Raw genomic sequence first — 21,843 nt, forward strand, 5'->3', positions numbered from 1 at the left:
GAAAGAGATTAAAAAACTGAAGCATCACTCATATATTTTTTATCGAAATATGTTGAGAAAACTAACCTTAACATTTAAGAGTTTAAAGTATGTACATTATTTAAAAAAAATTCATTTGCATTGTCTTGATAAATGTAAGTACATTTTTATAAAATGTGTTCTTTATTTTGTTTCATCAAACACAAATATAGAATGTAGTTTTTTAATAATATTTAATATAAAACATTTCTTTTTCTATTTTATCTTATTTCTATAGTAGGACTTTGAGATTCGAGAAATTGGGGATGTTCGGATCCCAGAAAATTTAGGATTCATTCCATCTTTAAATTTTTATGCAGATTATCAGAAATCTATAAATGCAAGAATATATTTAGTAAGTTTTAAATTAAGCACCTCCTGATGTCTCTTACTTTTATGTGAATTTTGTTGAATAAATTTTAATTTATAGTTAACAAATATGAAATTTTGTATATTTCAATGCTTTAAATAATAAACTTTAAAACAATTATTTGTATTTTCACCATAGATCTACAAATTTCAGACACAACTTCAAATTAAAACCTCTTTATATATATATACATAACTGGAAATTAAAATATTTTTGGCAACATTTTAGGTGTTATTTTGCTGTCAAAGACAGCCTTCGCAATTATTTATTAAATTTTATGTATTCATAGGAAGCAAAATGGATCTTATTTAAGATTAGCATTTAGAAAGTTCGAGTATTTGGCAATAAAATAATCTGCTAGTAAATTTACATCAATATTGAGATTTATCATGAATAAATAATACCTATAAACGAATTAAAGATCAGTTGCATTTTCTATAATTCCCACTAAATTATTTTTACTCCTTCGGAAAGACATTAAGTTTGCATGATTAAATATAAAAAACAAACTTAGCTTATGCACCATGAAAGAACTTGTGTTATATATCCTTTAAACCTGAGCATTCAAAAAGTAATTTTAAGGAATACGTTAAACACATTAGATTAATCTAAAACTCATCTTTATATATAACAGCGGCTTAAGTGTATGTCGACGATAGTTTATTGTTGCCACTCGGAAAAATGAGCACGGAAATTAACTTTTCCGCAGTTTTTAAATTAATATCTCGGCCGATTAAAGTCGTACAAAGATGAGAAATGCATCTCGATTTTCAACTCCCGTCCGTACCGTAGATATTCGAGGAAAAAGAATCTGGCACGTAGCCAAATCCCTCTAATAGAGAAAAACAAGAAAGAAAGTGGAAAATTAGTTTATAAAGTAGAGGAAAATTAGTTTTAAATTAATATCTCGGCTAATTAAAGTCCCACGAAGACGCGAATGGTCAAAATGGCGTGCCACGGACCTGCGCAATCCAACGGTGTGCTTCGCTAAGCCCAGGAACCAGTCGTTTCGGAGGAAATAATGTTACTTCACACCATATATATATGCGGCTTAAGTGTCTGTTTGTCGCCGATAGTTTATTGGTTGCTTGCGTAACTGTACTAGTCAATAGGGTGAAATTGCCACGGCACAGGGTTGCCGTTTCAATTGAGACGTAGACAATTTCCTGTAAAACTTGCCTCAATATATTTACTGCAAATATGCCTTAATATATTTACTGCTATGACCATCAATAAGTCTCAGGGCCAAACGCTTAAGAGTGTTGGCATTTTTTTTTACCTGAGCCTGCATTTAGACACGGTCAACTTTATGTTGCCTGTTTAAGAGTTCGTGAAAGAACGGACGTAAAATTAAAAATAATGGATGGTCCTCTGGAAGGCGAGGTTAAAAATAATGGAAAGATCTACACAAGAAATGTTGTATACAAAGAGATCTTTGACATGCGAATTAACATTTTATTATTTATATCACCTTTATTTATTGAGCTAGCGGTGGCTCTTAAGAAATGTACCACCAGTAGTTTCCTTCATTGCACTCTACTTTAAGCAATTAGGCAAGTAGAAGGGGGATGCCCCGTGGGGCAGTAAGCAAAGGGGCGTCCTCACCGCCTGCCCTGGGTAATTCAGTTTGAATTAGCAGACACCTTTGCACAAATCATTTTAATTACAATTTATAATATCTAGACCAATCAATCTATCTAGACTTATCAATATATTTGTCATCTCAGTCCTCAGGAAGGAAGAGATTAACTGTACTTAGAGGTTACGAAGCTGAGTTTTTGGTTTAGTATTGGAACTAGAGAAATTCTAATAGATGATTGCTGGGAAAATAAATAACTTAATAATAATTTTCATAGGTTAAGAAAAAGGAAGAAAAAATGAAATACGTCAATCTTGTTGAAATTTTTGCGAAATAGCAGTTCTGAAAGATGATGAATCCTAAACAAAACCTTTTCTAGTTATTTATTACCATTAAACTGTCCAGGTAACTTTTGTGAGGTTAAAATCAGCAAATGCATAATAGTTTATCAGGAGCACAGACAAAGAAGAGGGATGATAAACATAAATGTAATTTAGTAATAATTTGCAGTAAATATTTTATTGAAATGATTCTAAAACTGTTAATAGGAAGAGATTAACTGTACTTAGAGATTACAAAGCTGAGTTCCTGGCTTTTTTAAACTTTTTAAAAAATATAGGTGATACTTATTTTATAGTCATCTGCATAAACAATACTACCCATCTGACGAATATTTTATTAGATATTATTAGAATCTAGCAATCAGCTGCAGTGGCATAACGAAGGCGTGTCGTATGCTGATGACGAGATCCTGGTTACAGCGTCTGGTTGAAGCGCAGGTTTTACAACTGAGACTTATTAAAAGATAGAACTGTTGAAAATATACATCAGCCTACGAAATCGCGAATGGCTAGAACACGTCCTGCTAAAAATACGCAAAAAGGGAAGCATATGATCACTTTTTGTTCAGACTAACATTGAAGCAAGCATTATTTGATTCAGGTTACCAGTTTCATCAAGTCTGTCATAGGTCCAATTTCCTAACTGATGTCCAGATTATTGCAGTATGCCAATAAATACTCAGTAATAATCAAAGGTCATGCAATTTTATGTGAAATATTTTAGTATCATTATTTCATTTCCTGTTTATAATAAAGTACACTTTTACTATACAAATAGGTTTTGCTCTATCAAGTTAAAAGATAAAGCTAAGAAAATGCAATAATAAAAAATTCGATTATTAGTGATGCTTTTGTTAAATAGTCTCTAGAAAGATATGAAAACTGTATCCAATAAATAAAGTTTAAATATTGCAAGTTAAACGTCAAGCTTAAAAGTGTAAATCACTAAATTAAATAATTTGACTGAGTAATTAAAATACAGAACTGTCATTAAATAAAAAATCGTATATAAAATTATATGAAATTTATGAATAATATCATATTATTTTTATGGTCAGCAATAAGCATGAATAATTTACCAGGCATCTGAAGCAAGATTGCCAAGAGCTAGTTTAATTCAAATATGCTGAAATAGCCGTTAAAATACGCATTTTGAAATATTTTAAACTTACATTTCACAATGAGCTGTGCCGTTTGGACAGCTTCTGATCCGATTCCGTTGAAGGCAACGCATTCGAATTCTCCTGTATCCTGCCTCGATACATTGACCACACTCAGAACAGACTTGCCACGTTCGACCGTCTCGTGCGTCCTACTCATGTCAAAACCAGGCCGCCTCCACGTGATCATTCTGCTCACAAATGGGTTTGCAACGGCCTGACACTCAAATTCTGCTGTCTCTCCACTTCCAACTACTGTGCTGCGAGTTAACTTCGTGATGCGCGCGGGATCTAAAATTTAGAGAGAGATTTCAAATGGGGTAGAATGTACAGTTGTATGGAAAATTGACATCATAAAAAAAATACAGGATAAATTTAGGTTATCATTATAATTTTATTATTCTGCTATAATTAATTTGCTAAAATAAAACCTTAGATTGTAAAAAAATTAAAACGGAATGTGCCATTTGTTCCCCTGCCTAACTTTTGAAACAAGGAAAACTATTTCACAGAAAATTTTGAACATGCATCGTTTTGCGATGCATTTCAAAGTAATTGCTTTGCTTTAATTAAGTGGCAGGGATTTAGTTCAATAAGAATTTAGAAATAAAAATCAGACTTGCTTTTAACATATCGAATAAAATGTTTGTTTTAAAATTATCAAAGCAGAACTATTAAATTTAGTTTAAACATTTAAACATGGTTATATCTGCTTCATTTGATATCTTATAGCATAAAACAACAGAAAGGACTCAGACTACTAGTAAGAATTTCAAAGTTCTCTAAAGAGTTAAATTAAATGCTGTGCAAATCATTATTTATGATTTCAGAGTTTTAATTTTACGAAGCAGAAGACTTTCCGCTTGATAACATGGCAATGCTCTATAATCGTTTCAAGAAACAAAACCTGGAAATTCTCTTAGGCGAGATGTACTTTTGTACATGGCAATGCTCTATAATCGTTTCAAGAAACAAAACCTGGAAATTCTCTTAGGCGAGATGTACTTTTGTATCAAATGAATAAGTCCGTTTTGACAATTTTTGAACTAATTTTTAAAATAGAAATGTTACGACATAGTGCTATATCATGTTACTGCGTTATCACAAGTGCGGCTTTACAACGCATCTTCACTCAGTGATGTAGATCAGTCATCATTTACGCTTATTACTCGCTAAAATGTTAAGTCGCAATTGCGTTCAAATGTAGTAATAGTATGAAGTAAGGTGTTTATAAAGTTCAGAACATTAATTAAAGCATGAAAAGCTTTCATAAACATGTATAGGTTTAGCGACCTTTGAATGAAACGATCAGTTTGTAACATCTGGCACCTGCTCATGTTAAGTTATGTTAAATACGGAAGTGCTAAAAATAAAAAATAAATAGAAATAATATCTGAAATTTAAGATTCAAGAGAAACATGTTTCTTCGTGTTTTGAATGAAACGAAGAAAGAATGAAACAATTTTTCTTGCATTTGCTTATGAACAAGCTCCCAAGTAACAGGAATTGAATTTACTCCCCAGTATATAGCTTTTAATTGTTTTTGAATATTAGGTATTCAGTAAAAGACTGCCACTTATTATAGGATATATGGAGAAAAGGGCAGTTTTCTGTATTAAAATCATAAAACAAGGCGTAAGGTAAGAAAAAAATCACATTTCCATGCTCACATATGACATTTATGTTTACTGATGTCCATGTCACTCCTTCTGTGTTAGCCGCTTCACATCCATATTCTCCGCCATCGTCCCTTGTCACATCATTTAGTTCCAAAAGCGGTCCACGATAGACTGCCCTATGACCGTACCGTGCTCCACTGGGACGCGCATTGCCATCTGCCATGTCTAGCAAAGGAAGTCCATTCCTCGTCCATGAGTATGTGATTTGGGGAGGATTCGCCCTTGCTGTAGCATTGATGACTGTTGACTCCCCTTCCATAACATCAAATCGCTCCGCGGGAGTGAGGAGGAATTCTGGCTTATCTGGAAGTATATGTAAAAAACAGTTTAGATACATAAAAAAAATATTGCGAAAACACTTATTACTATATATATTTTAGGTCGAAATTTCCAAGAGATTCGGACTGGCGACCTCTGTGAAAAAATGTTCTTCCATAGCATTAATTACAAAAATTTTATATTTACCTGTGTAAATAAAATAATGAAATCTTATGGTTAATTAAATAAGCTAGCATATTAAATTCTCACCAGATTATTATTATTGAGAAAGATACAGAGAATGATCTCTGGCACGATTGCTAATATTTAAACATAAATTTGGATGAATAAGTCTTTATCCATCTCTTACCAATACATTCGCTTCGTATCTCTGATTTGTCAGAGTTGAATATGAATCGTAGTAATAACATACTCGGAGTAATAACATAATACATATGGTTTTTCTCATGCTACTGATGGACAGTATAACTTCGCGGCTATAGTCCTATGTCATATGACATATCTTAACCAATATCACTCCCACCTAATTGACTAAATGACAGCTAATTCTCCTGATGATGAAGCTGCAAAATATGTATTCATTAATTACTTACAGACGCTTCACGCATCGTATTTAATGCTGCTGTGTTAATACACTATGGATAAGCAAACGAAGGCTATCTTGAGAAGATAACTTCATTGAGGATATCCTAAAGGAGAGTGTCTTGTATTCGCATTATTTACAAGTAACTAACTTAAAACCGACTTAATATTCATCAATTATAAAACATTATACAATAAAACCATTACCACTTTAGATGGCTCCTAATTAACCACCAGCATCAACTGTCTCGCAAGATTTTCTCTCCACACTTAAACATCTGTTTGCCCAGAAAAGTACTTAACTGGGTAAAAGTTAAATGCACAGTTACTAACGATAAACTAAATACTGTCTTAAACAACAAAATAATTTTTTAATCAATTAACTTAAAACCGACTTTTATAATTATATTTTAATCATAAGTATATCTAAAGATACGCATATGTATCTCATAAATACCTGTTGTCTGTAAGTTATCGATAATACTAAAGTCACCAAAAGATTCGAAATTTTTCAAAAAGAATGATGTGTTTATACATTCCATTGTCGCGTGGCAACGAGCCATTCTACCACTAATGAGAATTAATCTATGTTCTTTTAACAACCCTGCATTATTTTGGGTCTTGATGCTAAACTAAACTCTCACTTAATGAATTGTAATTACCTAATGCAAGTATTATGTCTCCATTCTTATGCTATAATGAGTTTTGAAGAAATTTAAGCCATTAAGCTAATTTCATGCATTAAAATGACGGAATTTTGGATTTAAGTCCTTGGTAAAGAGAGATAATGATTAATGCTTACCTTAATTTAAAATGATTAAAAGAGCTACAATCTCATTTTCTGAGAATTTGAAAGTTTACTCTAAAAGCAAACATGATTACTGTGTAAGACAATAAGGAAATAACGTATATATCTTGAATACACAATGGCAACAGAAACGGTCTTTAAACAATAAATATTAAGTCTTGAGAAAACTGAAAAATGTTAAGGATGCATTATAAACTATTGTTTATGTGAGTATCGTTTGCTTCATTTCATTGTTGCAAATAGCGTAAATTTCTTTTGTTTTTCTTCCTTTAGTTTTGAACTTTATGTGTGGCAACAAGATAATTGACTGATAGAATTGTGTTTGTGACAGCCATGTAGAATGGCTCGCTTATTTTGTATCAATTATTTCGCATCGCTGACATTTTATTTATAATTAGTGTAATGAAATAAAAGTGAAGGAATATAGTCCATTTGTTGATTGATTATTGTTTGTAAAACATATTAAGTAAAGAACAGCTATTATATTTTAAAGTTTAAGTTTAAAAACTGCCGTTTAACCGTAATTAAAAATTCCTTTGATGTTTTTAATGGGATATTGACAAATGAATTTAGGACTTACATAAATATGAAATTTATAAATAAAAGGCGTTTTTCTAAGGATTCAAAAATTTTAAACAGTTCTCAAAAGAGATGTCAGTTAATTTATTTTAGCATGTAAAATGAATTTGTATAACAATAAATAAAAGTGCAGAGAGCAGAAATTAACACCTCGAATATAAGTGCATTGAATCTTAATAACGTGAGATTTAAATTTTAGGGAATCAAAATTTTAGAGATAATGAAAAGTAGCACTTTTCTTTAGTTAGATTATTGCAGTGCGACAAGCATGGGAGAGTTATATGCCGGCAGGTTTTCTTATAGTTATTTAAATATGCACAATGATGTAATAGATTCTGTGAAATTTATAATATATTTTCATTAGCAGTATAAAGTTTGGACAATGAGAATGTCGGTATCATAGATAATAATAGAAAAATTGCTTAATATATTGATAAGAAAAGAAATTAAAATTCACGAAAAGTTAATTACTTATTTTGAAGCAGATGAATAATCTGGAACAAAATTTGAATGTGGAAGAATATGACAAACTTAAAATATTTGATAGAACACTCATTCACTTCTTGGTTTGTGCTCTGCTTTAACTGAGACATATCTGGCTGAATATTAATACGCAAGAAAAGATTTATGTTCAGGCGTTCTCGATATTCGATCGTTTAGTTTTATAGCCAAAACATTCGATGTGAATGTATGTATTATTTTAATTTAAAAGCAAATTTCGCTAACTTTACTGAATTTTTGTATAGTTAATAAATTTCGCAGTAGTAACGCTTTTCGTTTTAAATATTCGAAGTATTAACGAAGTGCACCATATAATATCAATGCTGCATCTGAATTACAGGTACTCTTCTTCTATCAGGACCAGATAAATCAGAAGTAAATGTATGTATGTATATGTGTGCACACACATACACATGCATGTACGTACATATACATGCATACATGAATGCATACATACATGCATTTCTGGATCTGCCTCTGATAACAGAACAGTACCGACTCATATTACCCAGAACCGGTTTGGGCAAATAAATAGACTCATCAGATACTAATATTTTAAGATTAGTAGCATCCGTTGCTGTGCCCGTAGTTTATCCCTGGAGAAGCTACAAAGTATTTTATGTTAATTAAGACATTTTTATGATTTGGGCTTTTACTATGACTTCTCCTTTTCGTTAGCTCTCACCAGGATGTAAATGAGATTAAGACTATTTAAGAGTTTTAATTGTTTTAGGAAGGGAGCTTCTGAAGCGACGCTCTCAGATATCGCTCACCTCTGCCAGTTTGTATTCCGGCATTAGCCATTTTCTAGCCGAAGTTAAAATTCTTCGTGAAAGTTTGAGTCAGTTTAGTTAGGCCAAATTTAAATAGTCTACGGCTACAATCCCTTTTTAAATTGTAAATTCAACACTATGTTAACCCGCATATCATTTCTGATTGTACGCACAAGATGTGTCTTTTTTTTAATTCAAGTTTTTCTTCTTAAAACATAAACAAAAATAAAGTTTCTTTTCTTGCCCTTTTTTGAGTCAGTTTGATACAATGCTTCGAGCAATGTACTTTACTGGCCATTAAGTTTGACGTTAGTGAGATGTATCCGATTTAAATTTTTATGATGTGTAGATTATGATAGCACATTTAAATAATGTCAGAGCAGCACATTTGTAAATCATAAGCGTTAGTTACTTCACCTGGAAGTAGCTTAAGAAGAGAGAACACAGATTTTCCGTCTAATACTGGAATTGAATTTCTCGTTGTTCTTTTGCTTAAACGTTTTTCCTCGTTGAAGAACATTGCAGCCATGCGGTTGGAATTTGGTCTTTATTGCAGAAGAACTGAAGCAAACTGAAACTGGAGAAATCTTCTGAGAAACAGTGCTTATGTTGAACAGAATGCGTATAATGAATCGGTGGGTTAAGGAGGCATGAATTCACCGAAGCTGAGCATCACTACAATGCTGGCACAGAAGTAACTGCAGGACGGTTATTTAATGCGCATTGCTATTATACAGTAGCTAACACTATGAGAACATTTAAAAAATGTGCATTTCTTAAGTTTGAATGCGTAAAATTTTGCTTTTTTTAAAAGAAAATCCCATGAAGCTGCATAGCACTGGAAAGGCAGTTTTATGTAAAATATAATGCAGTTTAAGACAGAAGAGAAGCCCAATAAAACATAAGTTTTGGCAAAGCAATAACTTTATGTTCGGCGTAGATTTTAGTCAAGCCATTGATTTCGAGGGAAAACATGTGCAGGAGACTCTTCATCAAAAGCAAATAAATCTGAAACGAAGAAAAAGCCACGTTTATGTTTATGTCCAAAAGGAGTAAAGTAAACAAGTCTGTCTGCAGAAACAACTGTCTGTAGAAACGGTAAACAAAATTAAAAAATAAAGTTAATATAATTTTAAAAGCGTTGGGAAGAAGTGGATTGGATAGTAAAAGTCTTTAACTAAAAAAGCTAAATCTTTTGTAAATGTGAAAAGCTATTATAATTTGAAATTGAATCAAAATTTTTGATCTTTCTACAAAAATTATCCAAACAGCTTCTTCCATTGGTGAAGTGGATTTTCTTGAAGCTTTTCACAAAGATTTATCTTGTTTAGTTAACGACTTAAGATCCATTCCAGCCCTTCCTAACGCTTTTACAACTCTGTGAACTTAAATTTTTAAATTTACGATACTGTTTCTACAAACAGATGGTGCTATCTCCTCGTTCTCTTTACTCTTTTTGGGTATAAATACAACCATGGCTTTCCTTTCGTTGCAGATGATAGGGACCTGGATCTCGAAATCGATAGATTCTTGACTAAAAATCTACGCTAAAGATTAGGTTGTTGCTTTAACTAATTTTATGTAACGCAAGTTAAGTGAAAATAAACACGCAAAGAATTTACAATTAGGTAAAAATTTAACCATAAACTGGTATAGATTTTTAATAAAATTCTATCGATTTAGAGAGCAACGAGAGATACCTGCCTTTTCGTTTTTTCTTACTATTAATTACTTATACTAATATTCTAAATCAATAGAATTAACTTTAGACTTAATAGGTCTTCTACTAAATAAAAAATTTCAACTAGAGATTTTTGCAGAGACACTTCCTGGAAGCTGAGGTCTAGCAATGGTAATGAAGCACTAAAGAAAAAAAAAGCTATTGAAGCGTCCAGTAATCTATTGATCAGATAACTAACTAAAACTGTTCAAACCTTACTATCACATTTGCAAATATGTTTCAAGTTCACATGTATGAGGTTAATTGTACATTATAAGAATTTTCTTAATCATTTGATTATTTAAAGAATGAAATCCTTTATTTATTTATTCTTTCGGTTTTTGTATTTATGGGTTATTTATGGGTTTTGTATTTTGTATTTTTGTATTCGAAAGATCTGAAAATTACAACGATACGATTCTTAACGTTCAATGGAAGAAAAAAATGTTTTTCTTTGTTTAAGCAGCCTTTTTTTTTGTCCACGTCCTGAAAAACACTGAAAGTACACTATGGTATTTTCTCTAAAAGAACTATAAAAGGAATTCCCCATTAATATCATCTGAATTTCCTAAAACAGTGACCTTTTACAATATTCTACTTTTGCATTTCATATTACAAACGACTGGTATAGATTTGAGTGTTTATTTACAGACCAGCATTTATCAGAGAACCAGCGCTCGAGGATCTATAGGAAACATTATTCTAAACCAATAGGAACAAGGCTCTCACACTCAAATCATTCTGACAAAAAAACTCCCTTTTTCATCAACTTCTCGAGGGAAATAATTCTGATAATGGACGGTAAAAGTACCTACGAAATTAAGACATCCTAGCAATTGTGGCAATCACTAAGCAGATATAACGCTAACAATAAAGAAAGAAGGACCCCAATTCTAACCTTCACCTCGGAGACGAAGGAAGGAAAAGAACAAAAAGGGAGGAAGGAAAAGAGAAGGGGCAGTGGGGAGAGAAAAGAAATCCAAGCGAAACGTGTGCTGACTCCTTCTTCAACAAAGTTAAGACCCGACCTCCGCGGAAAAGATCGGCGGATTTCGTTGCGCGTCTTGGAAATTCTTGTCCACAGTTTCATTAGCCGATCCCGGAAGAAGTTTTTGTTACTGTGGGCGTGTCTTACAAGTCAATGTGGAACTTTTTGCTGACTTGATTCCTCCACTCCGCCGTCAGAGGTGCCCAGATGCTCAATTTCGTTACGGTTGCGGTGAGCAGAAGGGGGCTAAGAGACTGTCTTTGAAGTTAGTGTTCTTCCTCCCCATTAAAGGAACTTTTATCAAAGGACTTAGCTACGTTTAATGCAATAAGGATGGAGTTTAGATCATGTAACTCGTGAGATCTTCCTATAAAAATATTTCTCTGCGATCGTTTTTTCACAGCGAAACATTTTGCCAGGTAAAGAATATCATGGGCAGATTTGAAACAAAATACACGTTAGGGACTGCTTAGATTTTCTCGATAATTTAGCTACCTTCAGAAGTGTAGTAACATAGAAAATGGCGATGTATGTGAAGGCCGCTATGGGTTTATCTCAATAATACCTACATTGCATTTGAAACCAATAAATTAAAAATATGTGATAAAATTCTTCAGATGATACACACGAGATACTTCAGGTTATTTTAATACATAGAAGAGAAATGTTATGCAATTATTTTAAAGTTTAGATAGGGGAAAAAAAGAAATATAGAAGTTTATCTTTTATGTGATTTCCTAAAATTTCTTCGTTTTTCTTATTCTAAACAGCAAATTCTTATTCTAAAGAGTATTTAATATAAATAAAAATTCGAAATGAAATGCTCAATAAATTAAAATCTGTATTATTTTTGAATACAGTTTTATCTTTATTAGAACGACAAAAGTCTATCTAAGATTTCGTTACTTATCGTTGTCTTCATAAGGCATTTGAAGATTCATAGAGAATGATTCACAGCTTGTTAGCAAAATTCTGAAAATGTACGTGTAATACATATTAATGTACCAAAAGTGTTGTTGTTTGTTGTTGTGACTTATCTCACTTGTTTGACACTCATATCAGAACAGGGCCACGAAATTCATCGTGGGAACGATAGCAAGATTACGCCTGTCGCTGGCAACAGCCTTGGGCACGTATAGGTGACAGTACGACTTTGTCCAATTTCGCCCAAATTTTCGATGCAGAGCACCCTGGGGTCACGGGTCCAGAGGTCTCCCACTCCTTTTCCTCCACCACTAACCTCTCGAGAGGACATTCAGGCTCGCCGCGTATTTAAAGTGCTTCCATGTCGCACAGACATTATATATTTATAAACACCCACACCTTCTCCGGGATTCCCCTTCGGTACGGCAGTCAGCCTCGCAAATCACTATACCGGTTAGGCTGCACCAAAAATGAAAAATGCGCTTTTAATAACTAACAAGTAAATGATATCATAATGACACAAGTTATGTAGTTAAAAAAAATATTAACATTTGAATTTTGAATAAACTGAATTACAGCATTTAAGTTTTAAAGCAATTTAATTTGCTAGAAGCAGACAAAAGATTTGAAAATTATTAAACAACAATAAAGCAGCATTTGGTAAAAATATTACTTATTGCTTCTAAATGAATTGTATATATCTAATTGTAAGCTTATTTATTTAGTCTGATTATTTTTATACAAAGAAAAGTCAAGATTCTTGGCACATCCGCAGATTTATCAACAATTTCTGTACTATCTATATAAATGTTATGATGAAGGGATAGTTATATAGTACCTTTCAATCTAAATTTAAATGTCTTTCTTTAAAATTATTTTGCCATTTCCTTACAAATGTTGTTTAGTTTAAAACCCTTTGTTATTTTTTATGTGAAGTTTTTAGTGAAATCAAAGCCTTTTCGATAGAAAATAATACCCCCTCTTAAAAAGGTACATTACTTACTCATAGTTAATATTTGAAAACATTTGCAATGTTATTTGTTGAAACTACACATTTTAGAACAAAATATGATATATTTAATTAATTATTTATAAAATAATTTTTTTGGTAATAAATAAATTCCTTTTGATTTTTTGACACTGATGGTTTGATTCTGGTAGTATTCATCTTTGGACTGGAAGGAACACGAATATTAAATAAGTCGAGAATAAGAGGTTTTTTTAAAAAGATTTTCAGATAAATGATTTAAATGTATAAAAAAATACCCTGCACCATTTTCTTCAAACGGTGTAGTTTTAAGAATGAGAATTCAAAATAAATGCCTGATAAAAAGGAAGAAAACAACATAGATAGTGTGGTTTATCGAATAAATTTTTTTAAAAAAATTAAAATTATGAGATGCAGCTTTTAGAACTTTGGTAAAACAAAAATGAATTTAGTATCATTAACTTAAGGTAACATATTTTCATGAATATGGAAAATCTTATTTTTTATCAAACAAATTTTATTTATCACCTGAAGACGGAAAACTAGTGACATTAAATTAAAAAAGACCGAGCAGGAACATGAGAGATCGTCAGTAATAATTTATGGAAAATATATTGATTTCTCTTCTCCTGACATTCAGTTTGTGCGACTACTGAGAGAGGAACGAGAGAAATTATTTCGATTGGTTTCACATAATGTTTAAGAAACTTTATTATTAAACACAAAGTTGAGGTCAATAGCAGTAGATTTTTAAATAATTCAGTTCCTTGGAAAGAAGATATAATTAAGAAGAAACAAATGCTAAATAACAACAGGTAAGGTACGGATAAAATTTTATAGGTATCCCAGCTATGTCCGACTGTCAGTGACAGCTTTAAGCTTTTTGACTCATTATATGCCTCTTAAAATGCGTTTAATATTTCGATTATTGGAGCATACCAAATAAATTCATCTTTCCTTAAATAGGCGTTGTAAGTTTTATATGTGCTTTTATAAGTCATTATATTTTGCGTTGAGTCGCCCAGACGGTACAGTGGTTAGGGGAGCCGACTGTGATACCAAAGGGCAGTGTTCGAATCCCGGAGAAACCATGGCTGTATCGTTCCGTCTCCTCACAGGAGGCAAAGATGGCTCACCTATTAGGTACCTTCATAATAATGTGCAGTGACCACCGCTTCTGGCCTTTGTAGTGGCCAACGTCTGTGGACGGTCTGGGCCCGCCATTGGAGAAAAAATAATTCTGTTGGAAGAAAACAAATTGATAAATAAATTTTTCTGCTGTTTTGGAACATCTATTTATGTGTGGTTTCTGGAGCTAACTCTTTTTATTTAAAAAACCCTAGAAATTCCATAGTATATTAAACAGGTTTAGTTTCATTGGTTCTGTTTGGATAAGACGTTATAGTTAAAGATAACTCAGTGTCCTTATATGAGGATCTTAATAAACGCAATATTTTTGTACCCAATCAAAAGTGATATTTTTGTACCATAATTCATCTGTCAGAGTCCAATTCTTCAGTTAGAGAGAAGAAGTTTAATCGATCAATCACATGCGGTGACGTGGTATCCCCGAAACAAGTCTTTGATACCCAAAGCATACAAAAATATAAAACTGGAGCTACAATGAAAGAAATAGCTCTGTTTTCAAATTGAAAAATAGTTACGAAAAAAGCATTTCACTTTGTATGTGTTTTATTTTCATTTTACTGGCTAACAAGTTCAGACCTTTCTGTGTGCCACATGGGGAAAAACAAATAACTTTTAACTAAACTTTGACTCCTACATTTGAAAATGATAGCACAAATGTTCTTAATATACAACGTGTTCTTGTGGCAAAAGTAAAGTGGCATCTGGCGAAAGAGATAAACTACATTAATTTTGTAATCATACAATTTTCATTGAACAGCTGCTCAGCTATCGGCAACTATTCAGTAATTCTTGAAAATTTTCCATTCTATTATTTCCCAGAAATCCATCTACTACGTCACCAAAGGCCTTCCATGCCGCTAATTCATCATTGTATAAAAACATGTTTGACATAAACAAACATGTCCTTCTTATAAAAGGTATCTCGTAAACGTCCTCAAATTTAAAAGCCGGTGAATATTCTCTTTTTCACTTTCGCACGACTGTTTTTGAGCTATGCCAAACCTTCTTCAATCTTGATCATAGTCTTCCTAGTTTCAAAGTTTTCCCACATCATAGTTTTCTATTAGGCCTAATTTTATGTACAGAAGTGGAGCAGTACCGTTTTCAAAGTGGGTGCTATGCGAGTATAATTATAAATATAGATAAAAATAAAACTTGTATTCTGTGCGTTTCTTCTTACACATTCATGTTTAAAATACATTTGGGGATGAATTTGAAGGAAATTGTGATTGTTATTGTATGTGTGATCAGAATAATCAGCAGTATTTCTGACTACGATACCTTACAAATAAGAATTTTTTCCCGATGAATACATCTTTTACTGACCTAGTTTTTCGAAATGAATAAAACTTCCTATATTAATCTGAGTGGGAAAGAGGCCACCCTGATCATTATAACTATATTCAGTTGCAATCTGGCAAAGTATCACCACATTAGACATCCATCAATAAACAAGCAAGCATTAAAGAAAATAACATAAAACAAAGCATCCAGAAAAGAAAACATGCAAGCAGTTCAGTATCTTCAGAGCATGGGAACAGATCTATGCCAAGTCACATAACATACCTCAACCACCATGATATTATAGAGATATTATAGAGGTGTTTGTTTAGCTTCATGTCGTGTTATGTTATGTATCCGTTGGCCAATGCTATTAGATTGTCCCAGTTCCATCCGAATAGAGTTCCTGAAGAAAAAAAAAAAAACTTTTAAAGATTCTAAAAAGCTCCAATACTGACGACCGGTTGAAGTGCTGAAGCCAAAAACCAACTTACGCTCATCAGAGGGCATGTGTTGAGCCACAATTGCGATTAGTTATGTTACGTAATTCGGCAATCACTCTGTGTATGAACTCTTTCTAAAACCGTAGACATACTCTTTTCGGCATTTCGTTCATTTTTTTCATACGGTTACAAATAAAACAATTCTGATGTCTACACCACATGACTTCCTTGCACGAAATATTAAATCATACGCTTTTTTTTCTTGCATTTTATTTAAACTTATTGGATTGAATTAAATCTACTTCGCAGATAGCGCATAAACCACAATAGAATAAATGCACTCTTTAAAATTCACTATATTTGTTTGTAAGGTTTTAAGTTAAACTAACCAAGTTACCCCTTCCTGTAAACTCTTATTTCAACTTCCCTTCAGAATGAGCGCACGGTTCAGCTTTATGCTAATTTGTGTTGGAGCCAAGTTGTATTTAAAGGTTAGTGAGAAACTTTTCAAGTGTGAGAGAGCTATTAGTCTCAGACTACGTCGGCTCGGTGGACGTTCGCCAGAATAGTTAGTATTTAAATTCTTACGCCTTAGTGCTATTCCTCAAATACTGATTGAAGTGATTTAAGTGCGTTAGTACTTAGCAAAGGCTTGCTACGCACCATGAATAGGTCAATCTCGCGTTTAAGCTCTGTGACAGCAACTATTTAAATGGCTACTGAAGTTTTACTTTTAAATTGCTTGATTGTTCAGTTTAGACCCAAGCGCGATCATTATTTTTTCTGTTATCACTCCCGAGTTGGAAGTTACTGTAAATAGTGATTTCAATAAAAGGGTCTTTTACACCCTTCTTACGTTGTAATTCTTCTAGCACTCTTAAGAATATAGCTGCATTCAGCTCCCTGTTCGTATCAGTGCCAGTATCAGGACATTGATACTGGCACTATTATGTTTGCCAAAAGTTTGCACAGAACACGAACTCCTGATATGTTTACCATAGCGACACTCTGGCGCTAGTTTACTTAACAGCGTTACATTTCGTTCAAATTATAACTCAGAAAGCATATAAATTTATATCATTTGAAGAGTTATCTAATCGTTGCGACATGTTCCATTCAAATACTGTAATAAATCTAAAACGATGTATAAACGAAATTAAGCAAACAAAACAAAAAAGAAACAGTTTTGCACAGGCGATTCAGTATTTCTCATTCAATTAATTCAGTTCTCACTTCCCCACAAGGAAAAAATACATAAAAACTCAAAATATCTATATTAAAAAATACGAAGCAAATTTTAAACACTTATTTCCCCGAATAAATTCCAGAATGGATTAAACATGATTTAATTTGCAATAATAAAAGAAGGCGTTACCTTTGTTGTTGCGAAACTTAGTTTCTCTTGATTGGCAACAAATCCGCTATTTTGCCAAGTTTAAAATATAAACAAACATGTCCGCCATCGCAAAATTCATTAGGCTTAGCTGAACTTTTAAATTGTTGATAACTCCACAAATATTGCATGCAGATTTACTAAAGGCATAAAAACCTTAGCCGGAAGATAAGAACAACATAATTCAATCATTTTTAAAGCAAAAAATGCACAACTTACAAACATGTAAGAGTAAAGAAACTGAGATCACTGAGCCCGTTAACAGAGTGGATATATATGTATACATATATACATATATTTATATAGGTTTGGTGCGGCCGATTGCAACCAAAATACGAGGTGCACAACTACATGTTATAGCAGTCGTACATACAAAATTTCAACGTTCTGAGGCTACTCGTGTTTGAGTCATATCTGTTGCATCGCAAGTTTAGCCTCAATTCTCTTTGATATTGGCATAATTTTCCAACTAACTATGTGTAATGTCTCATACTTGTAAATAACTACATATATTAAAAGCAACCTTTATTACGTATAGAAAAGGTAACAGAATTATAAAATTAAATAGATTTAATACGAGTATAAATCGGCAAGATAAAATACAGTTATGTAAAGAAAAATAGTATATCTTCACAGCGAGACGTCCCGACGGCAAAACATCCCGACGCCGAAACGTGTACGGTGTAAGGGCGACAGCGAGAAGTGACACTACCCATCAGTTATTTAGCCATTTAATTATACAGTTTATAAAATTGACTTGAAGCACCTATTTTCACCCATGTGACAAACACCTTGTTGAATTGAGAAATCTATGAAACTTATGGCCAACTAATGTTGATACGCTTTATTTTAAAAGCCTTCCTCTTACCTTGGCTAGAAAAATTAAAATTACACTTAAACTAACTACGCAATCTTTAATTTAATAGAACTTCGCGCACAGAGGAAAGAATAGCCGCAATTGTCAACTTGGGGAAGCTCAAAGTTGCAGTGGCATAAAACTTATTAAATAAAGTAAAAGGAATTATATACAGGCAACTACATGAATTCACAATTATTTAAGTAACTTAGTAAGCTTGCGCTTTTAACATATCAAAATAATTTTATTTGCTGTCTATTAGAGAAAGGCTTAACAATTTTGTGGTCTCCACTCGAAAGTTTCATAAATTCTTTTCCTTAAATAATTAAATACCACAGCTATCCTAACAGTAATTACCTTTTTCCACCTGGAATTGTTCACAAAGAAGACACTTCGCTCTGTTGCCGAGTATAAATGGAAGATAGTCCTCCTCCACAGACAAAGTTTATATTTATTTCTTTCACAGTCTTAAAGATAATTCAGCTTGAAAATCCTATTCGGAACTCTTTTAATCTGAGTTTATCCTCACTTAAAACTATGTGTTGCCTCGGTTTGAGGAAGTAAATATTTAATTTATTATCTTTTTGATATTTTGCTTCAGCTGAGACACAGTTAATTCTGAGCAAGCCATCCCAGTGAACTTTTAATCAAGCACGAGATGCTTGATGTGTTTTAATCTCATCGTGAGATCTGATGTTTAGGAAACCGTTAAAGGATTAAGCATTTAATTATTTAATTTACTTTGTATGCATTTTTTTAAAAAAGGTTAACGGAATATTAGACTTGTCTTTATAGGTGAAACAATTCTCCATTAATACATTTTTTCATTTACGAATTTTCACATAAAACTACGTGTTTTTTAAGTGCGTCTCCTAAGAACTTTTTAATTTCTTTTGAAACATGTCCCATTATATAGCAAAGTATAAAAAATAAGTGAGAACTGATGGAAAAACTATTAAATTTCAGCGAGCGAAACAATTAAGAATTTCTATTTTGAAGCATGAAGACATACATGATATTTAATGTTTCTTCATAATGAAATTAAAAGATATCATAGGGAGATATATATGCTTATTTCTTATTGTTACTTTTAAAGAGAAGAAATGGTAGAAAAAGTAATTAAGGTGGAAAGATATTACCATTTATAATTGCGAAGCGAGAGACTCAAGTAGATATTAATTACAGTGAGAGATGAATGTAATTGAATTTAACCCAAAATATAATAACTTTATAATATTAAAAATGATTTTTATTTCTTAAGCATATGAAACTGTTTATTCGGAATTAAATGTAAATGGGCTGGGAAAGAAAGACGTTATTTTCAAATGTAATTTTAAATGTCAGAAGAATGAACTCTGAGAATTTCTTACTTATAATGTAGATAAAGTAGACTTAAACACGTCATTTTTAATCATGTATAAAAAAGATAAGGAGTAGTTTTATTAAGAAAATAATCTGTAATAATTAAAGAAAGGCTACAATAATCCAATAATGAAATCATTACTCTTTAAAAGCAAAATAAGATAAATGATGCTTTAATTGGCCAAGAGTTAAATACGAAGAATGCACGAAAATTAGTCCAACAGTAAATTTTAATATATAAGCATACAAAGGTTCTAATACCTGAATGATTCATATGCGTTTCATAAAAATACGCAAACATAGCCTCCTGAAATATGCAAACAATATTCTACCATACATACGGCATCAGGATATTAATTTAGGATATTAATATAATCAGGTTAATATTTTCTCAATAAAATCACACTCAATTTAACTGCTGTCTGTTTCTTCGCATTTCGTAGATATTCCATTTTTATTACAAATCGAAAGTTAGAGGATTTCCTGACTGGAACCTGTCTCTCAGCAAGAAGGCAGAAACGGCTTTCACCTGAGAATATTACAGATCTCTACTCCGCCATCCAGTGAGCTCAAGTTCGATACTATTGATATCACAGGAGGCGTTCATTAGAAGCTAGTGGTATGGGCTTTGCAGAGCGTCTATTTCGGAGCTGTGTCTCAAATAATTGAAGTTTTACAGTTCGCTATGTCACTCTGGTTCCAACAAAACCTCAGATGTCTGCTGCAGATGCAACGTGTTGTGCCGCAGATAGGAAAAAACGGGGATCTTCTCTTTAAGTAGAGGCACGTGTGCAGCTGGACCCCGGCCTTCTTGAGGCAATACAATCCAGTGACTATTGTTGCTATTACGCAGTGGTAGCTCCCCTTAGCCCTACTGTACGGCCTCATTCAAGCTCAGTAAACTGTCGATATTGCCTTCTTTGTCTTCTTAAAGGCACTCAAATCTCACTCACAACATCTAATCCGGAAGATAAATAAGGCATATAAAGTTTGCATTATATATTTAAAGAAAACGGGATTTGCATATTCGTAGCAGCGCTACTAGGGTCAAACGTATCCGTGTACACGTATTCGTCACGAAATTTGAATAGACGTCATCTTTCAGATGTGGAAACCGGCCTCCCAAATTTCGCTTATCTAGCATATCTCCCGCTTAGCGCTGAGATTTTGTTTTCCATCAGTGTGAATTTACCTTTCTAAAAAATAATAAGGCTTTTAGCTTATGTATCTACAATAGCTCCTCCAAATATTCGAGGAAAGAAGGAACTATTTAAGTCGTTTTGAGATTTGGTTTGAGGTTTTTCGTATGAAACAGCAGCTTTTATTCACCATTCATCGTTTTCAAAGATATTATATTTTCTCGAAAGTTAAGTTGCATTATCTGAGAAGCGTATGTAACACCTTTCACTTACTAGTCATATTCAGTTACCATCTTCTTTATCTTTGAGAGATCTGAACTGTGTGGAGGGTGGTATAGATATTAATTCCATTAATTTCATGTAAAGCTTTCGTTACTTATTCTTGTGCCATATGAGGAAGACCCCTTCTTCCTGAAGCAGTTCATGACTTCCTTCCTTTTCCAGTTATTTCCTTTAAATGAACTTGCGAATAACTAGCATAATAATCACCACTTAAAATTTGTTTCGCAAGAAATTAGTGTTGCTGTATTATTTCACAGATAAAAAGAGTGGTATTCACAGATAAAAAGAGCGGAGCCTTTACAAATTAGAAAAGCGAAATTTAAAGAAAAGCAGATATTCACTGTATTTTCCATACGCTGAAGTTTCTTTGGTTTAGAATCATGTTCTAGCCAAGGACTTCTCAGTAATAATTTTAATGTTCAAGTAAGCAAGATGCTCTTTCACTTGCTGCAGCAATGGAGTTTATGCTCTCTGTGCCCGCTGGCACCCATTTTGCCCACGAGACATTTTCAGATGCTTCTTTAAAATATCGACGCGTTTTCCTCCACCAGCATTAAAGTTAGGTGACAATTCGCAAAAAGATAACTATAATTTCGTCTTAGCTGTGACTGTTTTCAAACTATTCTCATCGTTTATACATGTTAATGGG

The 21,843-nt window shown here is 32.7% G+C and overlaps 1 protein-coding gene across 1 annotated transcript in view; it reads right to left on the reverse strand.

Annotated features, from left to right (window-relative positions):
* The window catches only part of LOC118197468 (nephrin-like), a 584,671-nt gene that overhangs the window by 75,966 nt on the left and 486,862 nt on the right, over positions 1–21,843 (reverse strand). The window contains exons 14-15 of the mRNA XM_085822985.1: positions 5,139–5,450; positions 3,481–3,759 (exon numbers count right to left, since the gene is read on the reverse strand). Coding sequence (XP_085679111.1) covers positions 3,481–3,759; positions 5,139–5,450 — 591 coding nt within the window. The remainder of the gene's footprint in view (positions 1–3,480; positions 3,760–5,138; positions 5,451–21,843) is intronic.

This window comes from Stegodyphus dumicola, chromosome 8, assembly GCF_044657685.1.
Source record: "Stegodyphus dumicola isolate Sdum_Otavi_A_Nest chromosome 8, ASM4465768v1".
NCBI lineage: Eukaryota > Metazoa > Arthropoda > Arachnida > Araneae > Eresidae > Stegodyphus > Stegodyphus dumicola.